The sequence below is a fragment of the Malaclemys terrapin genome, chromosome 2 (assembly GCF_027887155.1).
Source record: "Malaclemys terrapin pileata isolate rMalTer1 chromosome 2, rMalTer1.hap1, whole genome shotgun sequence".
NCBI lineage: Eukaryota > Metazoa > Chordata > Testudines > Emydidae > Malaclemys > Malaclemys terrapin.
Window position 1 is genome coordinate 237,555,204 of NC_071506.1, and position 25,237 is coordinate 237,580,440.

Below are 25,237 nucleotides of genomic sequence, written 5' to 3' on the forward strand. Positions count from 1 at the left end.
TCCAGCAGAAATAATAATTGGATGGGTAACAGTCTCTTACCAGGATCCTAGTACATGTCCTTATGTCTACTTTATGGACCTTATACAATTCTTTAATTTGAATAAGACACCTGTCTCTTTAAATAAAATATTTTCCATACCACTTCTGGAGGCCTGTTTGCTTGCACTGTCTAGACTATCTAAATGCCATCCTTCATGAGCCTAAGATTCTTTGAATGCTGTACTTCATCTTTTTTAGAATTCTTTTCCAGTGGATTTAGATGAATGCCCAGAACTGACCTTTACAAACTGCTATATAAATATTTGAGTTTGAATGGATGCACTGAATGTGTAATGATTTCTACAAATGGTTGCATGTGAGATGTTAATTACTGAGGTTCATATATTTGTTGCTTACTTATAAGCAGTTTCCTTTACGTCTTAATACTGATGTATATGTGTCAACTGACTTAACAGGACATCCTTGCAAGTAAGATCTTTGATCTCAAGAGTTTATTTTATCTCTGCAACAAAGATAAAACTGAATTGAACTGGCTGGCTGGCTGAACTAAACCCTCTGTTTTCTCTGCACTACAGCTACTGACTTATTCTGGGGCTATCACAACTTCCACCGACACCACCAGATGCTGCATTTTGTTGTAGAACTAGGAAAGGTCTTTCCAACTTCTTCACATAAGCTAGGCTACACACTGAAATCTTCACAACTGCTTGTTTATTATTAAAAAAAACACACAGTTCTGGGCTGCCCATAAGCCTTTGCTTCTCTGAAAGAATCTGTCAGATTTGTGCCTACTATGTACCATGGTTAAGGAAAATCTAACTATCTTTGAGCTACTCCTTCATACTGATGGGTAAGTGGTAAACCTTATTAGAATATTTACCTTCATGTTTTGGTTTGTTGAAAGCATTCAGACCACAGGCCTGCAACAGAGAGGGCTAAAGATAAAAACAAAATAACCAGAAACTCTGTTGACAGGATGTATGCAATCAATTCAGTGTTAACTCCATGACTCTATTATTTACATTACAGTACTGCCAAAAGTACTAGCCAGGATCAGGAGCTCTTTGTGTTAGGTACGGTGCAAATACGTAAAGAATCTGTCCCTGTCCTGAAGGTCTAGACAGAAACTGTGGCAACAGCAGTTTTGGTATAATGAACTGGAGGATGATAGAAGGGAGGCTATAGCTGATACTGCTAATTTTCTCTTTGGAAAAGCCTTCAAGATCTTGTTCACAGAATGAGGCGGGGACAAATGCCCCAATTATTTTCTGACTTTAACCTCCCATATGCCACGTTCTGTCCAACTGCACTTAATTTCATTTGTACGTTTCAGTTTTGGTTAGTTATGTCTTCTACAGCAAAATGATATGCAAGGAAAATTGTGTCTCATCTGTTAATTTCTTTTCTCCTATCTTCTGACACTCCCACTGTGCATCCTCCTTTCCCGTGCAGTTAAAGGACAGAACAAGAGGTGCAGGAGAAAGCCTTGTCCTTTCATAAGAAGCTCCAGACAGCATTGCTCTCAAAGCTGTAACAACACTTAACTGTTAAACATGAATTAATTCATAACTATTTGTAAAGAACCAAACAACATTTTAATATCCTGAAAGTGAGTGAATGGAAAAAAACAAATATATCTAAGGATATCCCAGAACCCATAACTAAGGTGGGGTAGATTCTCAGATATGGCAGTAGGAGAAAAGAAATTAGAATTTTCAGACACTCCTACTGAAGGATTTAAGAATTAGTGAGGCTCTAAAGGAGAGGGAAATTCAGAGCAAACCAGTTGTTTTTGGTAGAGTAAATCTGGATAAGAGATTAAACTACTGAAGGCACTGCCCATTGCAGAGTTCTTCTATCAAAAGTTGCATCCAGAGAGGGCATCATCTATTTGGTAGTGCTTTGGATCTCACTGCTTCTTCAGGAAGACCATCAGACATGAAAGTGTAGAAGAATGAAAATGTTGCTTTGCCTTTAGCCTAACATAAGTGTGAGCAGAAGAGCAGCCTTGCAAATACCGACAAAGATTTCATGAGATCTCTCTGCCCCAGAAATAGCCAGGGACCTGGTTGAATGAATTGTAATTCCTGGAGGACCAGATTTGCCTCTGACCTTGTCTGCTTCTGAAATACACATCTTAATCTTGAATATCAATAATTTAGAAACATCTTCCCTATAACTGACTGGCAGTACAAAGGGAATCTGAACAGAGAATGTGCTTCCCTTTAGATATGCATATTTGCTTCCCCATAAAGTTCACATCTTTCTTCTTTACATTGTTTTAGATCCAGACAAAAGAAAGGCAAAACAGTAATGTGGGGTCTGTGCAAATGGATCTTTGGGGAATGAAGGCTGGGATAGCTCTCAGGCCTGAAGGAGACTGTGTCATTGTGAAAGATGCTGAGTTGTGGCTCACTGACAAGGTCCCCAATTCTGAAATTCTTCCGAGGTGATTCAAAGGAAAAGGATAATTACTAGACTTAATCACCAGGTAAGGAACATGCAAGATTAATGGTGGAAATATTGGGGAAATAGGGAAGAAGACAAATTCTGCCACTTCAAGGAATCTTTTTATATATTGATAATAGTAAATCAGACCCTGTCTGCCTAATTCTAGTAGTTTATACAAAGTCACCACATGTAGCTTCAGAATGTTCAGCCTAAGGACCTAGGATAGATACAGAAATGGAGAGGCATTGAACATGCTTTGCTTTTTGTAGTCCTTTGCTTAGCCCTGTTAAGCCTTCTTCCCTGCTAGAGCATGCTAGAAGAACCTTCCTTTGAAATGGTTTATGAAGGGGGAAATTCCTCTTTAATAGTTTGGTCAATATCTTAAGAACTTAAAGTTATACTTTTAATTTTGCTACCTTGTTAATGTAACAACACTATCTCTGGCAATGCTCGAGTGGGGGTGCAGGCAGGAACCGTTCCCCATCCAAAAAAACCCTGGGAATTTGGAATTGTTATGTTGCTGTTGAATGGGTGGAACAATCTGTAGCTTCCTATGAAGGAAAGGGCTTATATATCCCCATAGTTTCAGGTCTGATTCTTCCCCATACTAGGTGTAGAGAGAAGAGAAAACCCAAAGCAGGATTGTCAGACGTTTAATTCACAAAAAGTTGTTTCTCTGATATACATTCTAGTCTTTTGTGCAAACAGCGCAGTCCTCCTGGATAAAAACCTTGTAGCTCTTAAGAATTTACATTTTGTTCATCAATTTGCCTGTTATCCATGAAGTTAAAAAATAAACTATATATAAATTGTATATCAGTTTGAAACACTAGTAATTACACTCTTGAATATGCTCTTTACCTTCTTCCTTTTATATTTGTTCCAGGACCAAAGCCTACACCTGTAGTCACACAAAGGATAAACTTGGAAACTGCAGCACTGAGATGTCAAGCTTCAGATTGTACTTTCCAAGAAATAGCAGCAACTGTGTCTGTGGCGGTCTCCTTGGCAGATTTCTTGTACACCCTATTATCTAGTTCCATTTCTGGTTTTGCTTGTCGCTAAAGAGCTGTTTGTAGGGGCTGGTTCATGATCAGCCTGCTGTCGGGCTGTTCTGGATGCAATTATTCTTTGATTTACCACTGAACATGTGGACTTCGCTCTTTTTTCCTACATTTTAAAATTAGGCCTTTCCGAAGTCTTAGTCACATCTTTTTCAGACGAAATAAAAGATGTTTTGTTAAGTTTGATTTATAACAAAATATTCATAAGGAAGCCATCACACATTATAGAGGATATCCCTTGCAAAATGAGGTTTTGTTAACCATAGATTACACTCAAAGCCTCCCCTGAAAAAAAACAAAAGGGACTCTGTCTGGGTAAACTGTTTATTAAAAAATAAAGGCCTGTTACTGCACCTACTGAAGTCAATGGAAAAGCTTCCATTTTCTCCAGTGAAACAGGATCAGACCCTAAATGTCTATAAACATTAGCTTTTGAGATGACAACTCAATTTCTCTTGAGAGATTATTGGTACTGTAAATGAAAAACTTCAAAGCTATCAAAAATCGGCTCAGATACATAATACACATAAAACATCATTTTGAATTGTTCCAGAATTTTTTATATTGAACGTGTAATAGAGCAACTATGATACCTTATGACACTTAAAATATGTTAATATTAACTATCTCTGCTTAGAAATTATTAAAATGATTATTTTTGTATGCTGCTTTAAATTACATTTCTTCATTTATGGCCAAATAAATATTCAAGCCACAGTGTATAAAACAGTTTGGTATTTGTTAAATTAACAAACCAGTGACAAATATAAATGTATTCCAATGTATATACATCCATCTACTAACCATTTAACATGTATGGTCATTAAACACATACATAAATATGTATCACTCTCTTCAGTCTAAGGTTTGAATGGAAACAGCTATATTCTAAAGCATTTAATTTTCGAATGATGTAATGTCGTCATCATGTTAGTAGTGGGCAAGTGCTCAGGAGCTAATGCACATAAATCAAATTATTTCCTAATAGATTTTTTGGGGGTGTATTTTCCATCTCCCAGTGGGAAAATTTACTTTGACTGTCTGGATACCATTAGGATTCTGTATACACTTTTTATGGATGATGTCAAGCAAGAGAGTGATTTGAGCCCCTAGGCTTTTTAGAGAGAGGGTAATGAGGAATATTGCTAGCAGGTTTGTTGTATGTAAATTTTACCCTTCCAAAGAGATACTGTTATGGCTGTAGGTGAAATGTTTGACCTACTAGCTGTATTTCATGTCATGATTGTGTACTTTCCCCTCCTGTGCTCATCTGCTCTTTTCCTATGCATATAGAGGCATATTGGTCTGTGAGCATTTGAGAGCAGGATTCTAGTAAGGAATGTTTTAATTTAATAAAATATCTTATAGGCGAGTGGAGAAAGTGTATTTACAAGTCTACTAATGTGGAAAGAACCAGTTCTATCGGTTTGTTGGATACTCATCTCTGGTTTGCAATTCTGCTCTTGGAATGGCTGAGTTGAGGACAAATATCAGTTATGGGATGAAAAACAATATGAACAGGAATATGCCATTTTCAAGATAGGTAAAAGTTTAAAGGTTAAATGCAAAAGAAACATGAGAATTGAGTTTAGCACTGAAAACCAGAACTTAATTAACGTCCCCACTAGCCAAGGAATTCAGCACAGAAATAGGTTCTAACCAACTTATTAAAAATCTATTTTCCCTCTCTGTGAAATCTTAGCACTTCTTGGATCACAAAAGGTAACCTCAGAATACAGTGTCATCAGTGCCAGATGTGCCACTGGAATCTATGGGCACAACACAGAAAATATAGTATAAACTAGATTATTCATAATGTCCCTTATGTGAAACACCATTCTGTGGAAAAAAAAAAAAGATCATACCCCTGATATTTATTAGTGACACTGAAAATTCTCTTGGTTATCCAAACTTATTCAGTATCCCCCCTGTTGTTGGGATAATCCTGACTGTAATGTACTATGTATGTAAGGATTAGATAATAATGGCATTCTCTTACATGTTTAAAAAGAAAGACCCACCATGTTAATATATTATTTAACCACAGCTTTTATTTAAGTGCAATATAGATACTTTCCCTGAAAACAAGTAGCTCAAAGCATATTTATAAACTTAACAGATACAGACTGCAAACAAACTAATGAAATGCATAGGTTTTCCAGAAAAAAAAATCTGAGAAAATATGATCATTTTAACAAACCAAAATGTAATTACAACATAGCTTCTCTATCGTTTGTGGTATTTATTATCCCAAACATCTTAAAAGCACACAAATGTGAAAACCTGTATGTATGTTTTTAAATATTCCATGTCACACATTTCTTATGAAAATACCCACTTACAGTTGGCACAGTAAATATATTTTTTCCTGATAGTCAAAACAAATTTAATCTTGCATATGGCACAGAGAATTATTTACACACACTACAAAAGACTACAGTGAGCAGTTCATTGGGCAACAGCAATTTAGTTAGGTTTTAGCTATAATAAAATATGCATATTCAAGGCTTGAAATGAATTTTTAGGTATTTAGTTGGGTATGGAACAATTTAATGTTTTGTAGTAGTTAAACACTGCCATCTGTATCTTTGGGCCACAATTAAAAAAAACAAGGGTATGACCATTAAAAGTACATATCCTGAGATTTCTTTCTTTCGGGGGCACAAAGGTTAAAAAGGAAAAACTGATCTATGCATAAACCAGGAACACATGTGGCAATGAGAAAAAACAGGGCAGTTAGAGAGAAAACCCTTGAGAAAGAGACTGAAGTGACATGGTAAGATGAACAGAAAGGTCTACTGGAAAAAGGAGAAGCTGACTAGCTTTATGTTTTGAGTATGGTAAAATCTACTCAATCATACTAACAAAGTTAAACCTGTAAACTTTCTTCAGAGGTTTAAAAAGCAGCATTTGAGACTGGAGCATCAGTTGCTTATTACAGTGCAAAATAGCATGACTTCATTTACAATCAGCATTCATTTCCATCCCTGGAAAAAGCAAAGACAGTCTAAAAAGAAATATGCACAACAGGCTTTGCATTTGTGGCATCAGAGTAAAATATCAAATGCTGCAGAAGTCTATGACATGACAGGTAAGAATAATGAAATGTGTGCATTTACAATCCACTTATTGACAGTCACCAATTAATGCATTAACAGATGGATCTCTTACTCAGGATTAAACAAAACTAATAGTTCTGCTTAACTATTTTAGGAACAAATTCAGTATTTCTGAAAAGTTACTTAAGTGTAATGTAAGATGCTATGTTAAGGAATAAAACAGTATGAGATTTTAATTATTTTAGTTTTTATGCATGTGTTATATAAATGGCATACCACAAAAACATTTAAGCAGTTAAGTTACAAAACAAAATATTTGTGTAATTATCTTCAAATTGTCACAGTGCACATTCAAAGGGACAGAAAGATAAAGACATATTACAAATCACAAAGCACTGAATTTTCAAGTGTAAAATCATACCAAAATCTTGATAAATTATCATTGATGTTGTAGGAGAGCAATTGGTCTGGAAGGCCATTAGAGGTGTCCTGTACTGCTAGCACATGGGGTGCTAGGGTGAAGGGTACATCACTGAGGAATTCTGACATGAAATGATTGCTTTCCAAATGTTGACTCTCATTTCCCTCCTCAGCACCCACTACAGTCAAATGTGAATGTTTTTCTGTATTTGGCTAAAGAAAACAAAGGAACAATAATTTAGACACCACAAATTACGAAGTTTAAGCTTTACACTTGAAAACATGATGACCTACTTATAATATGCAGTAGTGGTTTGGTTGGGGTAGACTACAAATTGAATTCTTAATGCCTACCATGGCAATTCCTTGAGTCAAGCTTCCTTTAGCCAAGGCTGTATTAAACAATGGATTTTTCTGAATGAATAATGGCAGTTTTTCTGGCCACATAATCCTACTATACAATTGTGAACACTGACAAATATACCAATGTAGATTAATTTAAAACGGAAATTGCCCAACTGGTTGGGTGTGCCTGTAATGACCACATAAAGTGATTGTTTGTTTTTCTTGTTACATGCACTAACAGTTTTTGCACAATGTGACCATCATAGATTATTGAGCAAGTACTGATAAAAAGAAAAATCTGGGCAGTTTACTTCAAAATCCTGCTATGCAGATTAAACAAATTATATGGTCCATTAGATAGGGTACTGGATTAGGGGAGACTTGAGTCCTGTCCTGTTGTGACACCTTGGATAAATCACAATCTCTATCTCAAACTATGGTCCACAGACCACTCCTTTCAGGTGGTCTGCGGATAGTTCCCTCTAAAGTGCGCACCTGGGTGGCCACACATGAGAGAATGAGGGGGCACCCACCTAATTAGTGGAGCTGCGCTGGTGTGGCTCCACTAATTAGGTGCCTGGACCCTGGAGAAGCAGCACACGTAAGGTGAGGTGGTGGCCTTGGGGGGAATAGGGGGTTGGTGGGAGGGGGAAGTGGGGTCAGAAGAGGGAGTGGGGGGAATTTAGGATGTGCAGGGCTGCGGCAGCCTGAGAAAGAGGCGACTTTCCCCAGCTCCAGGGCTGGGGCTGCTGGGGAGAAACAGCCTTCCTCTCAGCCCCAGCTCGGGGGCTGCCACAGCGGGGGAGAGAGGGAGAGACCCTCCCCCCTCCTTCTCAGCCCCAGCTCAGGGGCTGCCGTGGTAGGGAAGAGAGGAAGAGACCCTCACCCCTCCTTCCCAGCCCCATTTCGGGGGCTGCCGCGGTGGAGGAGAGAGAGCGCATCCATCACATTAGAAAGGTAAGACGACTGATATTAAAACATGAGTTGTGTGCTTTTATATGTAGAACAAAACCACATTATTATTAAACTTTTTTTACATGGCGCTTTACAATAGTTAGCTAACAGTACAAACAACATTTGGAAAGATCATTAAGTGGTCTGCTGAGACCCTCAGCAATTTTCAAGTGATCCGCGGAAAAAAAAAGTTTGAGAACCACTGCTCTATCCTATAGTTTTGCCATATTTAAAACAGACACACTAAACCCTCCTTCCTTTGGAAAGCACTTTGAGATCTATGGATGAAAAATACTCTACCGGAGGTAAATATTATATTGCTATTTATATCTTTAAAGCACTGTACAAACATTTGTTAATAATTCACAGCATCTCTGCGAGGTAAGTGATTACTGTATCTCCATTCTATAGAAGGGAAAACACACAGAGAGATGTTAAGTGACTTGTTCAAATCCAGTTAGTGATAGAAGGGCATAGAACAGAGCTCAAATTCGATTCCCAGCCCCGTGTTTATTCCTTTAAACCACTCTCATATACAAGTAAATGCAAATATAGAAAAACCTAAAGAATATTTTTATTACTAAGGAAGGAATGTAAAGTTATATGATCAGCGTGAACATAAATTTTCAAACAGTTGGACAAGTTTTTAAGATGAATGACTCCCATTAATTTTAAAGGGAGTCAAAGCTAAGATGAGCAATGCTAGATTTCTGCGTCATCTGCACATAACTATAGTTCTTGTGGAGAAGCTAAGGGTTGTGGCTGCTTGGCAGGGGATAGTTCGGGCTTTTGGTTCCAGGGACATTGTAAGAGGCAGTTGAGTCTTTTGGCAAGAGGATGGGGAGGGGTGACATTTTCCCCTTGTGGGCAGGACTGGAGACATCTTGAAAGCAATCTGATGGCAAATAGATGATTCTCATCTAGTAATGATGGATAAACAAACACTAGATAACTGTCTACTAAAATGATCAGCAGTGAAAGAGTTAACATTAACATTTACAATTCATTAGGTTTCAGAGTCATCACACTGCTGAGATTAATAAGGAAATGCTGACCTCTCAGAACTACTGTTTCAGAATAAGGAAGGAAGTTCTCCATCACTTACATTTGGTTTGCATGTGGAAGGCTTTCTTTACAATGATAAAGGCTAGACATTTAAAACTTAAGATTTACTGCACAAAATCCACAATCACGGAATATATATGAACACTCACCTTGGGTTTGGAAATTTTATGAGATATTTAATATCCAGATGAACAAACTTAGTAGCCAAAAAAGATACAAAAGATGGCATTCCACTGTCCATAGGCAATGCCCAGGTGAAAAGAGAACCTTTCACTCAACTGCTGGGATTCACTCTAGGTGGCTACCTTTGAACTTAGGTTGTGGTCTCCCTCTTTCATACCAGCCTCTGGTGTCAAAGCTGAAGGCCCTATCTCCTTGAAAAGAAGGAATATTCTCTCTCTCTCTTCTCATCTCTCATTCTAGAGCCTCCTGTCAACAGAATATGCCTATGGTTGGGTTTCTGCTAGTCTAACCCACTCTCACCCAGCCCCTTGGCTGTTGCAATATGGGTGTGTGTCTGCTACTCAGCTCTCCCCTCTGCTTTCTAGATGTTACAATGGATGTGTTTCTTTTATTCTTCATCCCATCCCCAGACTCCCTTTTCGGGTTCTGCATTCTTGTGAGTAGCTCCAGTACTTGCTTGTGCTGTTGCTCCTAGTTTTGAAAAGGATTAGCAGAATGAAACAGACAGGGAGGGTCCTGGTCAGTTTCTTTCTTTTGCCTCTGGGATCTAAGTGACAGCAATGAAAATTAATAAAAAAGAGTATGTTCAATTTTAACTCTGCTGAAGGTTTCCAAAGCTGCAAGGAACAGCTGAGACAATGGAGCTGTATATCTGCAAGCTCAGTAAGACGTTCTTGCACTGGTTTATACTCCATTCCATTATCTTTGCAACCATCAAGGCCAGCAAAAAAATTTTTATAAAAGGAATCTTAGATTATACAGCAGTTCATCTCATTGGGAAAGCTTCCTACTTGCTGAGAGCAAACAGGAAAGTGGATTTTCAAGCTCTGCAAGATAAAAGAATTCATACTGAAATAAAACTATCCTGCCTATATAGATACTTTCTTTTCTGAGAACTTTGATTATCAGAAGGAAGCACACTAGTTTAACAATTCAGTTTCATTTAGAAAAGAAGCAATAAAAGACCAGGTATCTGTGTCTTTAATTTCTAACTTCTAAATAAAAAGGCATGTTTACCTTTAAACTGTACCCTGCACAAGCATCACAGTCACTTTATCTCTCCAGATAACTGTCCTATTTGGGCCATTTTAGAGGTGCTGGTATCTGCTTGCATTACATCAGCCTCATGCTGGCAAGCACAGATCTGAGTCAGAGACAGTAAATGGAGGTTAGGAAAAGGTGGTATTGTAAGAGTTTGGTTATAAGGGGTCTTCATATAACATTTTTTTCTCACCTTTCTAGGGAAAAATGAGCCCTAATTTGCTGTCCTGATCCTATGGCCTAGATGATAATCAGAAATCCCTAGACTCCTACGTTTGTTTGGAAGACTTCACTCTTAAGAACACCTGTTTACATCCTAATTGGCCCACAAAGTGGATGAATTCAATTTACAATGCAAATTAGAACATTATGTGCCGAAATTAGTTTAAAATAAGATAAAAAATACAGGCATGTGGTACACAGAAAGACAGTTACATATCCCCTCTTCTTCCATGTAATAAATGTCATGCCTGTGAAAGGTGCAAATTGATAGCACTGGAAATGTTAGTGCAAGATTTAAAAAAAATAAAGAAGGACTGCTAATTTACTTCAACCAGTGGCTGGACTAAGAAGAAAATAAATCGGCAGTATTTTACTCTCAAACCCCATTTTCACCATACTCTCAATCCCCACAATTGTCATCACCAAATCCACCTTGTCAAGTATTTCTGTATTACATAGATATGCATGCTATTTAACTTCTAAAAACAGAATTGCAAGAATAGCTCTGAATAGCTGGGAGCAAAGCAGCATGTGAAAGATAGGAGCTGAAAGAAAAACTACTGGGACATCAAACCTGTTACTGGAATAATCTGATCCCTGGCTTCAACAATGCCGTGGAGAGACAGCCTCAAGTTCTATGGGTAAATTGAGGCTCAGAAAGGTGTAAAGTGGTTTGTCCAATGTCACAATGCGAGCCAACGCCAGAGATGGGAACAGTGCACGTACCACTGGAACACAGTCTCCTCAGTGAAAATAAGTATGTGTTTTTACTATTTTAAGATGTTCACATTCATTGGTTTGTTTAGAGAGAGTCACACAATACACTAATTTTCTGAAAGAATTCCCACTCCCTGCTGTTGTGGAGAAATAAATGTCTCAGGGGGATCAATTCTCTGCAACACCTAAGCTAAGGTCAGGTGCCATGGATAAAGGGGGGCTTACAGAGACCTGGTCACTGTTCCCCGATTCCACTCTGCTGGGTCCTGGCATCACTTAAACCTGCAGGGGGGATTCTTTACATTGTGCTGCTGGTATGACGCCTTCTGCCAGCAGAGAATCAGATGGAGAATGGAGCCTGGTTCTCCCCCCCGACATGTCTTCTCCTTATGCCAGCTCCAGTGTAGAAGGTGGTGGCAAGGAATGATAAAGCCACCACTGCCGGCTTTACACTAGTTGAAAGTAATCCCTACAAAGGGGGAAGTCCCCAGGGGATTTCTCAAACAAGGGTAAATTCACTTTACATTGTGTAAGCAGCACAAAGTGAACTTAGTCAACTGGAAAATCCAACCCCACGTTTGCACTTTTTAACCCCTTCAGTACTGTCGAATACATCCAGGTATCTGGTATAAAATGCAACTCCATTCTTCATCATCATTTGTTTTATGATAGTTCCCATCTATGTACTACATACTGTACACACATATAAGGAAAACAACTCTCAGCTCTGAATAGTTCACAATTTCAGAAATGTTTTTTTCCTATATTGTCTGGGGTACCCAGTACATGTAATCATGGTCCTTTGCAGTAAAGAAGTTGCATCAGAATGCATGCAAGAGAGCTTAGGTAAGATCTTCCACATACAACTATTATAAAGCTAGGAACATTTTTATGCCCCAGAACCTTGACAGTGTCCTTTAACATTAAATACATTCCTCCCTCTCTCTCTCTCTCTCTCTCTCTCTCAGACTCTGGACAAATAACAGTAACACCTAGGATAATGCCCTCAACACCCAGATTTTATGCCAACTACAGCAGCACAACAAAGAGAACTTTTTCAGTTTGTTAAAATCACCAAGCCGGTTACAATATGCATATCATTACAAAACTGTAGTATACAATCAAAGTTGAGGTTATAAAATGGCTTTTGTTTTCATGCATGTATCCTTCAACCACATTATTTACAGCAGCAAATCTGAAGAATTTGATATCCCACATTAGTCACACTGGTTTCTATTTAAACTTCTAATTTGTTTATCCAGTTTACACAATTTCTGAAATACAATGCATTTCGAAGTATATTCTCTGGACATTTCCTAAAGAAAACACTGCCATATTGTGGCACATCATCCTACTAAAACAATATAAATTAAATGCATTCAGAATATCAAACAATTTACGTTTCATCAAATGAATTTACAGGAGGAAATGGTTACACAGAATTAACTCACATAAATGGGGCCTTTTCTTCATCAGTGAGCCAACCTATTTTTTTCAACATCAAAAGGCATAAAATAGATGGCATTTGGACAGGAAAGAAGAGATACACAGTATACAGGTATGGAAAATGTTTAGCCATCATGAGTTAGCAAACAGGAGCAGCGAACAGGGGAGTTTTGCAATGGTTTTCGTCAAACTGGAGCAGAAGGAAACAGTCCCAGAGTTGGGATCCTCCTTCCAGATGCTGTCATGGTATCCTCTCACACTAAGGATACCTCTCTAGGGGACGGGACTCTTGTTATTAGGAAGGGCAGGGGGGGGATATCTCAGTGGTTTGAGCATTGGCCTGCTAAACCCAGGGTTGTGAGTTCAATCCTTGAGGGGGTCATTTAGGGATCTGGGGCAAAAATCTGTCTGGGGATTGGTCCTGCTTTGAGCAGGGGATTGGACTAGATGGTCTCCTGAGGTCTCTTCCAACCCTGATATTCTATGATTCTAAGAGACAGGTAATAGCAATGGGGGATTTGATTGTTAGAAATACAGATAGTTGGGTTTGTGATGACTGGAAGAACCGCATAATGAATTGCCAAATGGGAGCAAAGGTTGCAGACCTCTCAAGACATCTAGACGGACTTATGTGTAGGGCTGAGGAAGAGCCAGTTGCCAATGACATACAGAAAGATAGGAGAGAGGCCCTGAAGACCAAATTTAGGCGGCTAGGTAAGAGACGAAAGTCCAGAACCTCCATGATAGCATTCTCTGAAATGCTTTCAGTTCCACGTGCAGGGCCAGTTCCACATAGGGTGAACAGACAGCAAGTGTGAAAAATTGGGATGGGGGTGGAGGGGTAATAGGAGCCTATATATATAAAGACCCAAAAATCAGGACTGTCCCTATAAAATTGGGACATCTGGCCACCCTAGTTCCACAGGCAGAACTGCAGTGTCAACGCATAGATGAGACGACTGTGTTCAGAGGAGGAATTTAGGTTTGTTAGGAACTAGGGAACCTTTTGGGAAAGGAGGAGCCTCTAGAGGAAGGAGGGGCTCCTCCTAAACCAAAACAGAACCAGATTAAAATTAAAAAGGTGGTAGAGGAGTTTTTAAACTAAGAGCTGGGGGAAAGCAGATTGTGCAGACGAGCACACAGTTCGGACAGACACATCCCTTAGGGAAGGATTTATTAAAGGGAATATAGCCTAGTAAAGAGACGAGGACAGAAGCTGATAAAGTACAGGGCAGGAACTGAAGAGAAACAGTCAAACGAACAAGAGTCCCATTTAACTACATCAAATGCAGGCAGACAACTAAATATTGACAAATTTAATAAGTGCTTGTATACAAATGCAAGAAGTCTAAATACTAAGACGGGTGAACCTTGAGTGCCTAGTGTTAAATGATATAATAGGTATCACAGAAACTTGGTTGAATGATAATAGTCAATGGGACACTAATACCAGAGTACCAAATATAAAGGAATGACAGAGTAGGTCATGCTGGTGAGGGAGCAGGACTATATGTTAAAGAATAGAGTCAAATATAAATCTTACATGAAACAAACAGTACCTACCACAGAATCTCTATGGATAGACATTCCATGCTTGAATAATAAGAGTAGAGCAGTAGGACTATACTACTGCCCACCTGATCAGGATAATGACAAGTATCAGAGGGGTAGCCGTGTTAGTCTGAATCTGTAAAAAGCAACAGAGGGTCCTGTGGCACCTTTAAGACTAACAGAAGTATTGGGAGCATAAGCTTTCGTGGGTAAGAACCTCACTTCTGCAGATGCATCTGAAGAAGTGAGGTTCTTACCTACGAGAGGATAATGACAGTTACTGTGAAATGTTCAGGGAGATTACAGCGGCTACAAATTAGAAAACCCAATAATAATGGGGGATTTAAACTATCCCGATATTGACTGGGAACATGTCAACTCAGGATGGAATGCAGAGATAAAATTTCTAGACACCATTAACAACTGCTTCTTAGAGCAACTAATCATGAAACCCACAAGGGGAGAGATCATTCTTGATTTAGTCCCAAATGGCGCACAGAATCTGGTCGAAGAGGTGAATATAGCTGAACTGCTCAGTAATAGCAACCATAATGTAATTAAATTTAACATCCTTGGGAGTGGGGAGGAAAATAGGAGGTAAACCAGAGAAACCCACCACAGTAGCATTTCATTTAAAAAATGAGGAAGATAGTTAAATGGAAATTAAAAGGAACAGTCACAAGAGTGAAATGCCTACAAACTGCATGGAAACTTTTAAAAAACATCATAATGCAAGCTCAAATTATACAAACAAAAAAAGTAAGAGAACCAAAAAGATGCCAACATGGCTAAACAACAGAGTAAAAGAGGTGGTTAGAAACAAAAAGTCACCTTTTAAAAATTGGAAGTCAAATCCTACTGAGGAAAATAGAAGGGAACATAAACTCTGGCAAATCAAATGTAAAAGTATAATTAGGCAGGCCAAAAAAGAATTTGAAGAGCAACTAGCAAAAGACACAAAAACTAACAGCAACATTTTTTAAAGTATATCAGAAGCAGGAAGTTTGCTAAACAATCAGTGGGGCCACTTGATGATTGAGATGCAAAAGGAGCACTCAAGGAAGACAAGGCCATTGTGGAGAAGCTAAATTAATTCTTTGCATTGGTCTTCACTGAAGAGGATGTGAGGGAGTTTGCCACATCTGAGCCATTCCTTTTAGGTGACAAATCTGAGGAACTGTCCCAGACTGAGGTGTCATTAGAGGAGGTTTTGAAACAAATTGATAAATTAAACAGTAATAAGTCACCAGGGCCTGATGGTATTTGCCCAGGAGTTCTGAAGGAACTCAAATATGAAATTGATGAACTATTAACTGTGGTATGTAACCGATCCCTTAAATCAGGCTCTGTACCAGATGACTGGAGGATGACTAATGTCCTATCAATTTTTTTTTTTTTTTTTTTTTTTTTAAGGCTCCAAAAGCAATCCTGGCAATTACAGACCAGAGTGCCTAACTTCAGGCAAACTGGTTGAAACTACAGTAAAGAACAGAATTATCAGACACATAGATGAACATGATATGTTGGGGAAGAGTCAACATATCATGTAAAGGGAAACAATGCCTCGCCAATCTATTAGAATTCTCTGAAGGTGTCAACAAGCATATGGATGAGAGTGATCCAGTTGATACAGTGCACTTGGACTTTCAGAAAACCTTTGACAAGGTCCCTCACCAAAGGCTTGTAAGAAAAGTAAACAATTATGGGGGGGAAGATCCTCTCATGGATCAGTAAGTGGCTAAAAGATAGGAGACAAAGGGTAGGAATAAAAGGTCAGCTTTCACTGTGGACAGAGATAAATATCTGGGTCCCCCAGGAATCTCTATTGGGACCTGTGCTATTCAACACATTCATAAATGACCTGAAAAACGCTGAGCTGGCAAAGTTTGCACACAATACAAAATTACTCAAAATAGTTAAGTCCAAAGCAGACTTCAAAGAGTTACAAAGATCTCACAAAACTGGGTAACTGGGCAACAAAATAGTAGTGTAGTTGGGATTATGTTTTCCAATGCGCATTACTTTGCATTTATCAGTATTGAATTTCATCTGCTATTTTGTTGCCCAGTGGAAATAGAACCCAAATCTCTTGACCCACCTAAGCCACAATTCCTCTTATTTGAAGAATGTTTGATTGATCATATGCCTATTCCCTCTTTGTACACAGGAAGGAAGTGCCAAGGGGGAGAGTAACAGGGCTAGCTGAGCCCAGTCTCACAGAGGCCTCAGGGAAGAAAAGACCTCTGCTCCTCTCAGCTCCAGAGGAGAGGGCCTAAAGCACACATGACAGTTTCTGGGATGGAGGCAGGTGCAGGGTCCATCCTGCTACACGCGCACACACCTAAATGTACCATGGAACATTTCCTCCACTAGGCACATTAAGTCCTCCGGCACCCCATACTGGGGGTAGCAGTATCCACAGTGCTGATTGATGCACTGAGTAAAAAGCGACCATAAAGTCCATAAATGCGATGTTACCTTCCTCCTTTTGCTGCTCTAATAGTTTTTCAATAACATTCTGTAAGTGACCTGTGCAGAAACCACACTGGTTAGCTCTCATTTTTGGGCTGAGACAGTATTTTACATGGTTCAGTAGTATGAGCATAAACAACTTCCTTGGGACAGACAGCAGCATCATTCACCTATGCTCTCCTTAAAAAAAGGATGATGCAGCCCTTTTTCCAATCTTCTGGAATGTGACTGGTTTCTCAAACTTAATACAATGCTATGAAAACAGTGAACTAAATCTGGACCTCCACTTTAACAATTCTGCTGCAATACCGTCAAAACCAGGTGCTTTATCCTTTCATAACTGTTTAGAGGAAATAATGTTTGTGGTCAATGTCACTGGCCTGTTTTCTGCCAGTAAACAGGATTTTGTCAGGGGTGTTTGGGGGAGGATGTACGTGTGTGTTTTTTCATGTCAGGAGTTTAGGGAGGGAAAGCTATGACAGCCACAGAGACAGCAGTAGTAGTGACCCGAAAAATGGAACAAACACTTAAGATGACTGGATTGTGGAAGCTGTGGGGTGTACATTATTCTAGAAAGTGTACCTGACAAGTGCGTCATCCAAATGAAGTGCCACCTGCTAGAACTGATGGAAGAGAAAATCTGAGGTATGGAGATGCAGCTAGAAACTATGGCTGAATTTATAAGAGGATTTGAGCAGATGGAGGAAAGGAGAGGGGCAACTGAAGGGAAAACCCAAGACTTGCAGATGCATTCTGGATAAGAAAACTGTGAGGGTAAGACTGCTGGATGAAGAAAGTGGTCTATGGAAGCATGTGTCTATAAGAAAAGGCAGAGGAAAAGACCTGCTAGTGAAGAAGAAATAGAGCTGAGGAATAAGTTTGCTGAGTTCCAAATGAAGGAGAGAGGCAGACAGGGAAAGGAAGAAGAGAAAAGTAGTGAGTCCTACAAGAAGAGGGAAGAGACAATGGAGATAGGTAGACTTTAGAACTGCCGGAAGATAGAAGATGACTCACACAAGATTGCAAGTGAGAACAGAAGGCAAGATGACATGCAGCCAGAAAGAACAGAAGAGGGAAGGCCCGAGAATTGCATGAACACGAGGAAGAGGCAGGTCTACATAATTGGGGACTCCCTATTTAGAAAAACAGACAAGCCTGTCACCTGATCTGCACCCCCTGCCGCCTATAAAAACTCAGACTCCAGCCTGAAATGCTGAAGCAAAAAAAAAAAAAAAAAAAAAAAAAGCCGCTCAGACTCCTGCCCAAACTGCCAAAGCAAAAACAAAACAAACAAACAAACAAAGCTCCTCCTGCCGCGCACCTCCAAGGATCTTTTTGCGCACCCCCACTTTGGAGACCACTGATCTATAATACAAATGGACAAGAACTATTATGGAAAATGTAGAGATGTGTGAATAAAGTGGAGATCATTAGGTCTCTTTGGCAGACTTAAGTCTGGTTGGTTATAAACAGATGGGAATGTATGTTTCACTCTTTCCTTCAGAGATGAAAAATTTGGGGATGCATTAGGCAGGAGCACATCCCAAGTCTTTCTTTTGGTATTATTATGCTTTGGGTATTGGAATGGACGTGAACAACATATCTTGAAGTACAACAGTTACAAGAAGGTGAGTAACCCTTTTTTCTTCTTCAAGTGTTTGTTCATGTCAATTCCAATCAAGTGACTCCCAAGCCTCCGTTCTGGAGGCGGGGTCAGAGATGTCCACTGATTGGAGCACTGCTTTACCGAAGGCCGCATCGTCTCTGGCCTGCTGGGTAATTGCATAATGTGCAGTGAAAGTATGTATGGAGTACCATGCCACCACTGTGCATATTTCCCAAGTGGGAACCTGCACCAGGAATGCAGCTGGAGAAGCCTGAGCCCTGATGGAGTGCGCCATGAGCAGAGGGACAGGCACCCCTGCCAGGAGGTAGCACTCCCGGATTCAGGACGTGATCCACAACGAAATTCATTGGGAGGAGACTGGAAGACCCTTCATCCTGTCTGCCATGGCCACACACAGCTGAATGGAGTTTTGGAATGGTTTCGTTCTCTTAATATGGAAGGCCAGCGCTCTGCGGACATCCAATGAGTGAAGCCTCTGCTCCCTGCCACCTGAGTGCGGCTTAGGATAGAACACAGGGAGGAAGATGTCCTGGTTGATGTGAAATTGGGAAACAACCTTCGGGAGGAAAGCTGGATGTGGCTTGAGCTGAACCTTGTCCTTATATAACATGGTGTAAGGAGGCTCTGATGTTAGGGCCTTGAACCTCCTGGCTGAGGTTATCAGTACCAGAAACGCCACCTTGTAAGAGAGAGGGAGCATGTTGCCAGTGGTTCAAAGGGCAGTCCTATCAGTCTGGAAAGAACCAGATTGAGGTCCCAGGCTGGGACCAGCTGTTGGACTTGCTGGTATAGCCTGTCAAGACCTTTTAAGAAACAGCTGACCATAGCGTTGGCAAAGACCGACTTGCTCTCAGCACCTGGATGGAAGGCCGAGGTAGCAGCCAAGTAAACCCTTACTGATGACGTGGACAGCCCTTGCTGCTTGAGCTGGAAAAGATCGTCCAATATATGCAGTATAGAGGCGAGGGCGGGTAATGAACCATGTTGCGTCGACCAGATTGAGAATCTCTTCCACTTGGCTAGGTAGGTAGCCCTGGTGGAGGGCTTTCTACTGCCAAGGACTTGTCTGACCAGGTCCAAATAGGAAAGCTCCATCAGGTTCAGCCATTGAGCTTCCATCCCGTGAGGTGTAGCGTTGAGGTCCAGGTGCTGGAGACAACCATGATCCTGGGTCAATACGTCCAGGAAGAATGGCAAGGTGGCTGGGGCTTCCATGGACATTTCCAGGAGCGATGTGTACCAGTGCTGGTGAGGTCAGGCTGGAGCTATCAATATCACCGAGGCTTGCTCCCTTTGTATTTTTAGCAGTACCTTGTGAATGAGCGGAATAGGTGGAAACATGTATAGGAAATGGCCTCCCCATGGGAGGAGGAACGCGTCCACGATGGAGCCAGGGTTGTGATTCAGGAAGGAGCAAAACTGCTGACACTTCCTGTTGCAGAAGTCCCAAAACATGAGGACTTCCTGGCACAGGAGAGTGGAGCGTGCACCCTCCTGTTTGTTAATATAGAACACTGCCGCGGTGTTGTCTGTCATTACTGACATACATTTCCCTGATATGTGGGTTTGGAAAGTCTGGCATGTCAGGAGCACCAATCTCAGCTCCCTGACATTAATGTGGAGAGTGAACTCTGCTCGAGACCTGAGGCCTTGAGTCCTGAGATCTCCCAGACGTGCTCCCCAGACCAGTGCTGACGCATCTGTCACTAGTGAGAGAGACAGCTGAGGACTGGTGAAGGGGACCCCTGTACATACTACATGAGGGTCAAGCCACCACCAGAGGGAGTTGAGGACCTGGCGAGGCTGGGTCACGATCCTGTCCATGTTGTCCTGAACTGGCTGATACACCAATGCTATCCACGACTGAAGAGGTAGAAGTCTGAGTCTGGCATGCTGCAGCACATAGGTACAAGTGGCCATGTATCCTAGAAGTTTCAGGCAATTCCATGCTGTGGTGGTGGGGAACTGCCTGAGACATCAAATGATGTCATGCTTCCGGGAGATATGCCCTGGCCTGTGTAGAGTCCAGCACCGCCCCAATAAATTCTATTCACTGAACTGGGGCAGCGTAGATTTCCCCACATTCAGGAGAAGGCCCAGTTTGTCGAACATCGTTCTTATGAAGTCAACCTGTGCCTCCACTTGAGCCCTGGTACGGCACTTGATGAGCATGTCATCGAGGTATGGGAACACCTGTACCTGCTGCCTGTGCAGGAATGCAGCCACGACTGCCATGCACTTGGTGAACACTCGAAGTGTCGCTGACAGGTCGAACAGAAGGACTGTGAACTGATAGTGGTTGTTCACCACAAACCTGAAGTTCCTTCTGTGGGACAGAATGATTGCAATATGAAAATACGTGTCCTTCAAATCGAGGGCAGCATACCAGTACCCTGGATCCAAGGAAGGGATGACGGAGGCCAAAGAGACCATGCAGAACTTGAGTTTCTTCATGAACTTGTTGAGCTCCCGCAGGCCTAGGATGAGCCTGAGCCAGCCTTTGGCTTTCGGTATTAGGAAACACCGGGAATAGAAGCCCTTGCCCTTCTGCTCCTGAGGAAACTCTTCCACTGCTCCTATCGATAGGAGCAAGTGCACCTCCTGTACAAGGAGTTGCTTGTGAGAGGGGTCCCTGAAGAGGGATGGGGAAGGGAAGGTGGGGGCACAGAATTGGATGGAATATCCCCTCTCTACTGTGCGGAGCACCCAATGGTCCAATGTGATGTGGGACCACGCAGGGTAGAAAGGGGATAGTCGGGACAAAAAGGTAAGGCAGGGGGATCCAGTCCTTGTATTGATATACCGTCCTCGATCGCACCTTCAAAAGGCCTGTTTCGGGTGCAAAGTGGCTTGGATTGGCCAGAGCCCTTACCTGAGGACAGGTGTGTCCTCGTCCTGCAGTTCCTATTCCTCCTCCTGGAATCGTCCTGTTGGTTCTGTTGTTGGTAGAACCGCAGTGAAAGTTGCGACCTGAAGTGTTTCCGCTGCGTAGCGGCGGTGTGAAGGCTCAAGTACTTGAGGGTGGCTCGAGTCCTTCAGGCTGTGAAGACTTTTATTCATCTTTTCGGAAAACAGAGTCACACCCTCAAAGGGAAGGCCCTGTATTGTCTGTTGGACCTCGTAAGGGAGACCAGGAGCCTCTTCTCATAGCCACCACCCTCATGGCTGCATCAGCTCCGTCCAGCACAGCCTGCAGGGAAGCTCGGAAGATGAGCTTACCCTCCTTGACCAAGGCCGACAATGGCCTGCTGATTCGAAATGCGAAGCTGCAACCCGCCTGTAGAATAGACCTTCCTCCCAAAAAGGTCGAGTCTTTTCGCCTCCCTGTTCTTAGGGGAGGGTCCCTGGTAGCCTTGCCACTCGCACTGATTGGCAGTGTCACGACAAGGGAATCAGGCGGCGGGTGCGAGTACAGATGCCATCTCCAACACAAAATAGCACCTTTCATTGTGCTTAGCTGTGGGGGACAACGAAGATGGGGTCTGCCATAAAGTTTTGGTCATGTCCGATACGGTCTTGATAAGAGGCAGGGCAGTGCATGCAGCTCTGGAGGGGGCGAGGATATCCACCATGGGATCCGCGTTCTCCACTACCTCCTCTGCCTGAATACCCAAGCCCTGGGCAACTCGCCACAGCAACTGCTGCAACACCCTGTTGTCCTCCAGGGCTGAGGCTATAGCCTCATCTAGCAAGGAAGCAGCCCCTGAAAAGGGTGATTGTTCCCTTACGTCGAGGAGCTTGGGTTGTTTAGCCTGACTAAACTAAGGCCGAGGGGGGATATGATTGCTCTCTTTAAATATATCAGAGGAATAAATACTAGGGAGGGAGAGGAATTATTCCAGCTCAGTACTAATGTGGACACGAGAACAAATGGATATAAACTGGCCGTGGGGAAGTTTAGGCTTGAAATTAGACGAAGGTTTCTGACCGTCAGAGGGGTGAAATATTGGAACAGCCTTCCGAGGGAAACGGTGGGGGTGACGGACCTGTCTTCGTTTTAAGATTAAGCTAGATAAGTTTATGGAGGGAATGGTTTAATGGGATAACGTGAGTTTCGTCAAAGGAACAGCGTGCCATCGCTGGTAAATAGTATAATGGCCAATGAGAGTCTAGCTGGAGAATCTTGCCTACATGCTCGGGGTTCTACTGATTGCCATATTTGGGGTCGGGAAGGAATTTTCCTCCAGGGTAGATTGGCAAAGGCCCTGGAGGTTTTTCGCCTTCCTCCGCAGCATGGGGCAGGGATCGCTAGCTGGAGGACTCTCTGCTAATTGAAATCTCTAAACCACAGGATTTGGGGACTTCAACAGCAGAGTCAAGGGAAAGGGTTGGGACGGCTTTGTGGCCTGCATCATGCAGGAGGTCAGACTAGATGATCATAATGGTCCCTTCTGACCTTAAAGTCTATGAGTCGGCACCCAAAGGGTACCACGAATTGTCAGGATCCCGGGCTGGTGACAACCAGGACAGTGCCATGCCCCTCGGGGCCGGGGCAGAAGACACCCATGCCGGGGCTGTAGGTGGTGCTGTCGGCGCCGCTGTAGGCGTTGGTGCCGCTGTCGGTGAGCAGAACTTTGAGCCACTGCTTCCTCTCTTTCAAAGTTCTGAGGCGAAACCTGTGGCAGATTCTGCAACGATCCTTTTGGTGATCCTCACCCAGGCAGCTTAAACATGCGGTGTGTGGGTCACTTTTTGACATGTGCTTGGCGCAGACCTCACATTTTTGAAACCCAGCGACCGCGGCATACCACGGCTCCGGGGAGTCAGGGGGGAAACCTCAACGCACTCTAAACTAACTGTAAACTACTACTAACTACAGAAGAACTATAAACAAATGACACAGATAAGGCCCTTGCTAAAGCAAGAGCTATGGGATGTTCCAGCTAACCGTTACTGGTGGTAAGAAGGAACTGAGGGGATGGTGGGGTCGGCAGGCCTCTATATAGAGTGCCATGAATGCACGACACCAGGGGGCGCCCAGGCTTCCCTGATGGATGCTGCTATGGGAAAAATCTTCCGGCTGCCTTGCATGCACGCACACTCACATCTGACTGGAATTGACATGAACAAGCACCGGAAGAACAGAATTTTCTATTGGATTTTATTGGTGAATTTATCAACAGCATCCAAGTGTGATATATTGTCATCCAGTGGTTATATCTGTTCAAGAGAATAACTGTGCATCAAAAAAAAAAAAAAAAAAAATGGTGCTTACTTAACCATTGTTCCAACCAATAGCCTATGCAAAGTGGCTTTTAGGAAGGTGAAACCACAAGAGAGCAGATCTGTCCACTTGGAATAACTGGCGTTTCACCGATCCTTTCAATCTATTCTTTTATACCTCCACCCCACTTCCTAATCTGTGCTGAAGCTACAACATAGCACTAACTGTTGTGGCAGGAAAAGCAGAAAGCTGCCTTTGAAGCGGTAAATCTGTTCTATGTCCAGTTATTGGAAAGGAGAGCTAAAGAGTGATGTATCCAGCATTCTCACCTTCATTCCACTGGACAGTAAAAAGTCATATTTGGACTGTACAGAAAAAGTAGGGTGATTATTTGAGAAAAGAACTATGTGACTAAAAACAATTTCACAATACAGATGTAAGAGGAAAATCTTTTAGTTAAAATGATTTAAGATAGGGGTGGAGGGGAAGGGGGGGAAGAAAAAAAATAAAAAAAACCCATTAGCAACTGCACCACGTGGAAAGTCAACTTCTAACCTCTAGTTCAGGCTATGATTTCAAGAAAATAACTAAATTTCTCCTGAATGACCTAATCTAGATAGCAAGTTATAAACTAATGAACCACCACCATTTTGGTCTCACACTGTGGAATGTGACTATCAGAAATTGCTCATTACACAGACAGTCACAGAGATATTACAAATATTACCAATATGTCTATCAAGAACAAAGATAAAGTTAGAGGAAACAGAAAAATTGTCTTGGACTTTTCAAAAGTGCTTATAAGCTTGGAGTGATTTACAGACTATGTTGACTCCTTTGAATCAATGAAAGGCTTCTTCAAGAGATATTTAGTGAACAATCATCTCTAGGCTATGAACTATGGATCAAAATAAGTGTCCAAGGAGAAACTAAATATGTTCAGAAAGGACAAAAAGGAGGAAAAAGCAGCTTAGTTATCTTATGGTTATATCAGAAAAACCACCATTTTCCAGACCTTCTTTAGATATTTTTTCTATTAGAAAAGAAGATTACCTACTATAACGCCATTTTCCTAACAATACTTCTAATCAGTCTGGAAATGACTAAATAGTTCTCTGAAGAGGATACATGAATAGAGAGATGCTTTTCCAAATGTTTTAAACTAGGATTTCATTTAGCAGTTTTAAATCCAAAATACAAGGGTATAGAGCTGTCATGAGATCTGTTGGTTGCAAGCTTAGACACTTCTGAAATTTGATTATTTGAGCTCCTTCAAACCTCAATCATAAAAGGCTATACTTTAAGGGTACCACAAAGATACTCCTTAGAGATTAAGGCTATGTCACATGAACTAGTATTGAACAGAGACAACTCGCAAGTACCACCTAGGGACTGGAGTTATAGATTCCTTTATTGATTAGCTTTGAGAGATTAACCCCCCTAAATTGAGGCTAC

General features: G+C 41.5%; 1 protein-coding gene and 1 long non-coding RNA gene across 4 annotated transcripts in view; one reads left to right on the top strand and one right to left on the bottom strand.

The window, feature by feature from the left end:
* Window positions 1-816: 816 nt before the first annotated feature.
* LOC128832766 (uncharacterized) lies at window positions 817-4,213 on the top strand. Its single transcript, XR_008444048.1, has 3 exons — window positions 817-851; window positions 2,287-2,492; window positions 3,339-4,213. It is a non-coding gene; the product is annotated as an uncharacterized LOC128832766 (long non-coding RNA).
* Window positions 4,214-5,547: 1,334 nt separating this feature from the next.
* UMAD1 (UBAP1-MVB12-associated (UMA) domain containing 1) overlaps window positions 5,548-25,237 on the bottom strand; it is a 126,346-nt gene continuing 106,656 nt past the window's right edge. For all 3 annotated transcript variants that reach the window (XM_054020364.1, XM_054020363.1, XM_054020362.1), the window contains exon 4: window positions 5,548-7,208. In XM_054020364.1, the coding sequence (XP_053876339.1) occupies window positions 6,954-7,208 (255 nt within the window). In that variant the 3' untranslated portion in view covers window positions 5,548-6,953. The remainder of the gene's footprint in view (window positions 7,209-25,237) is intronic.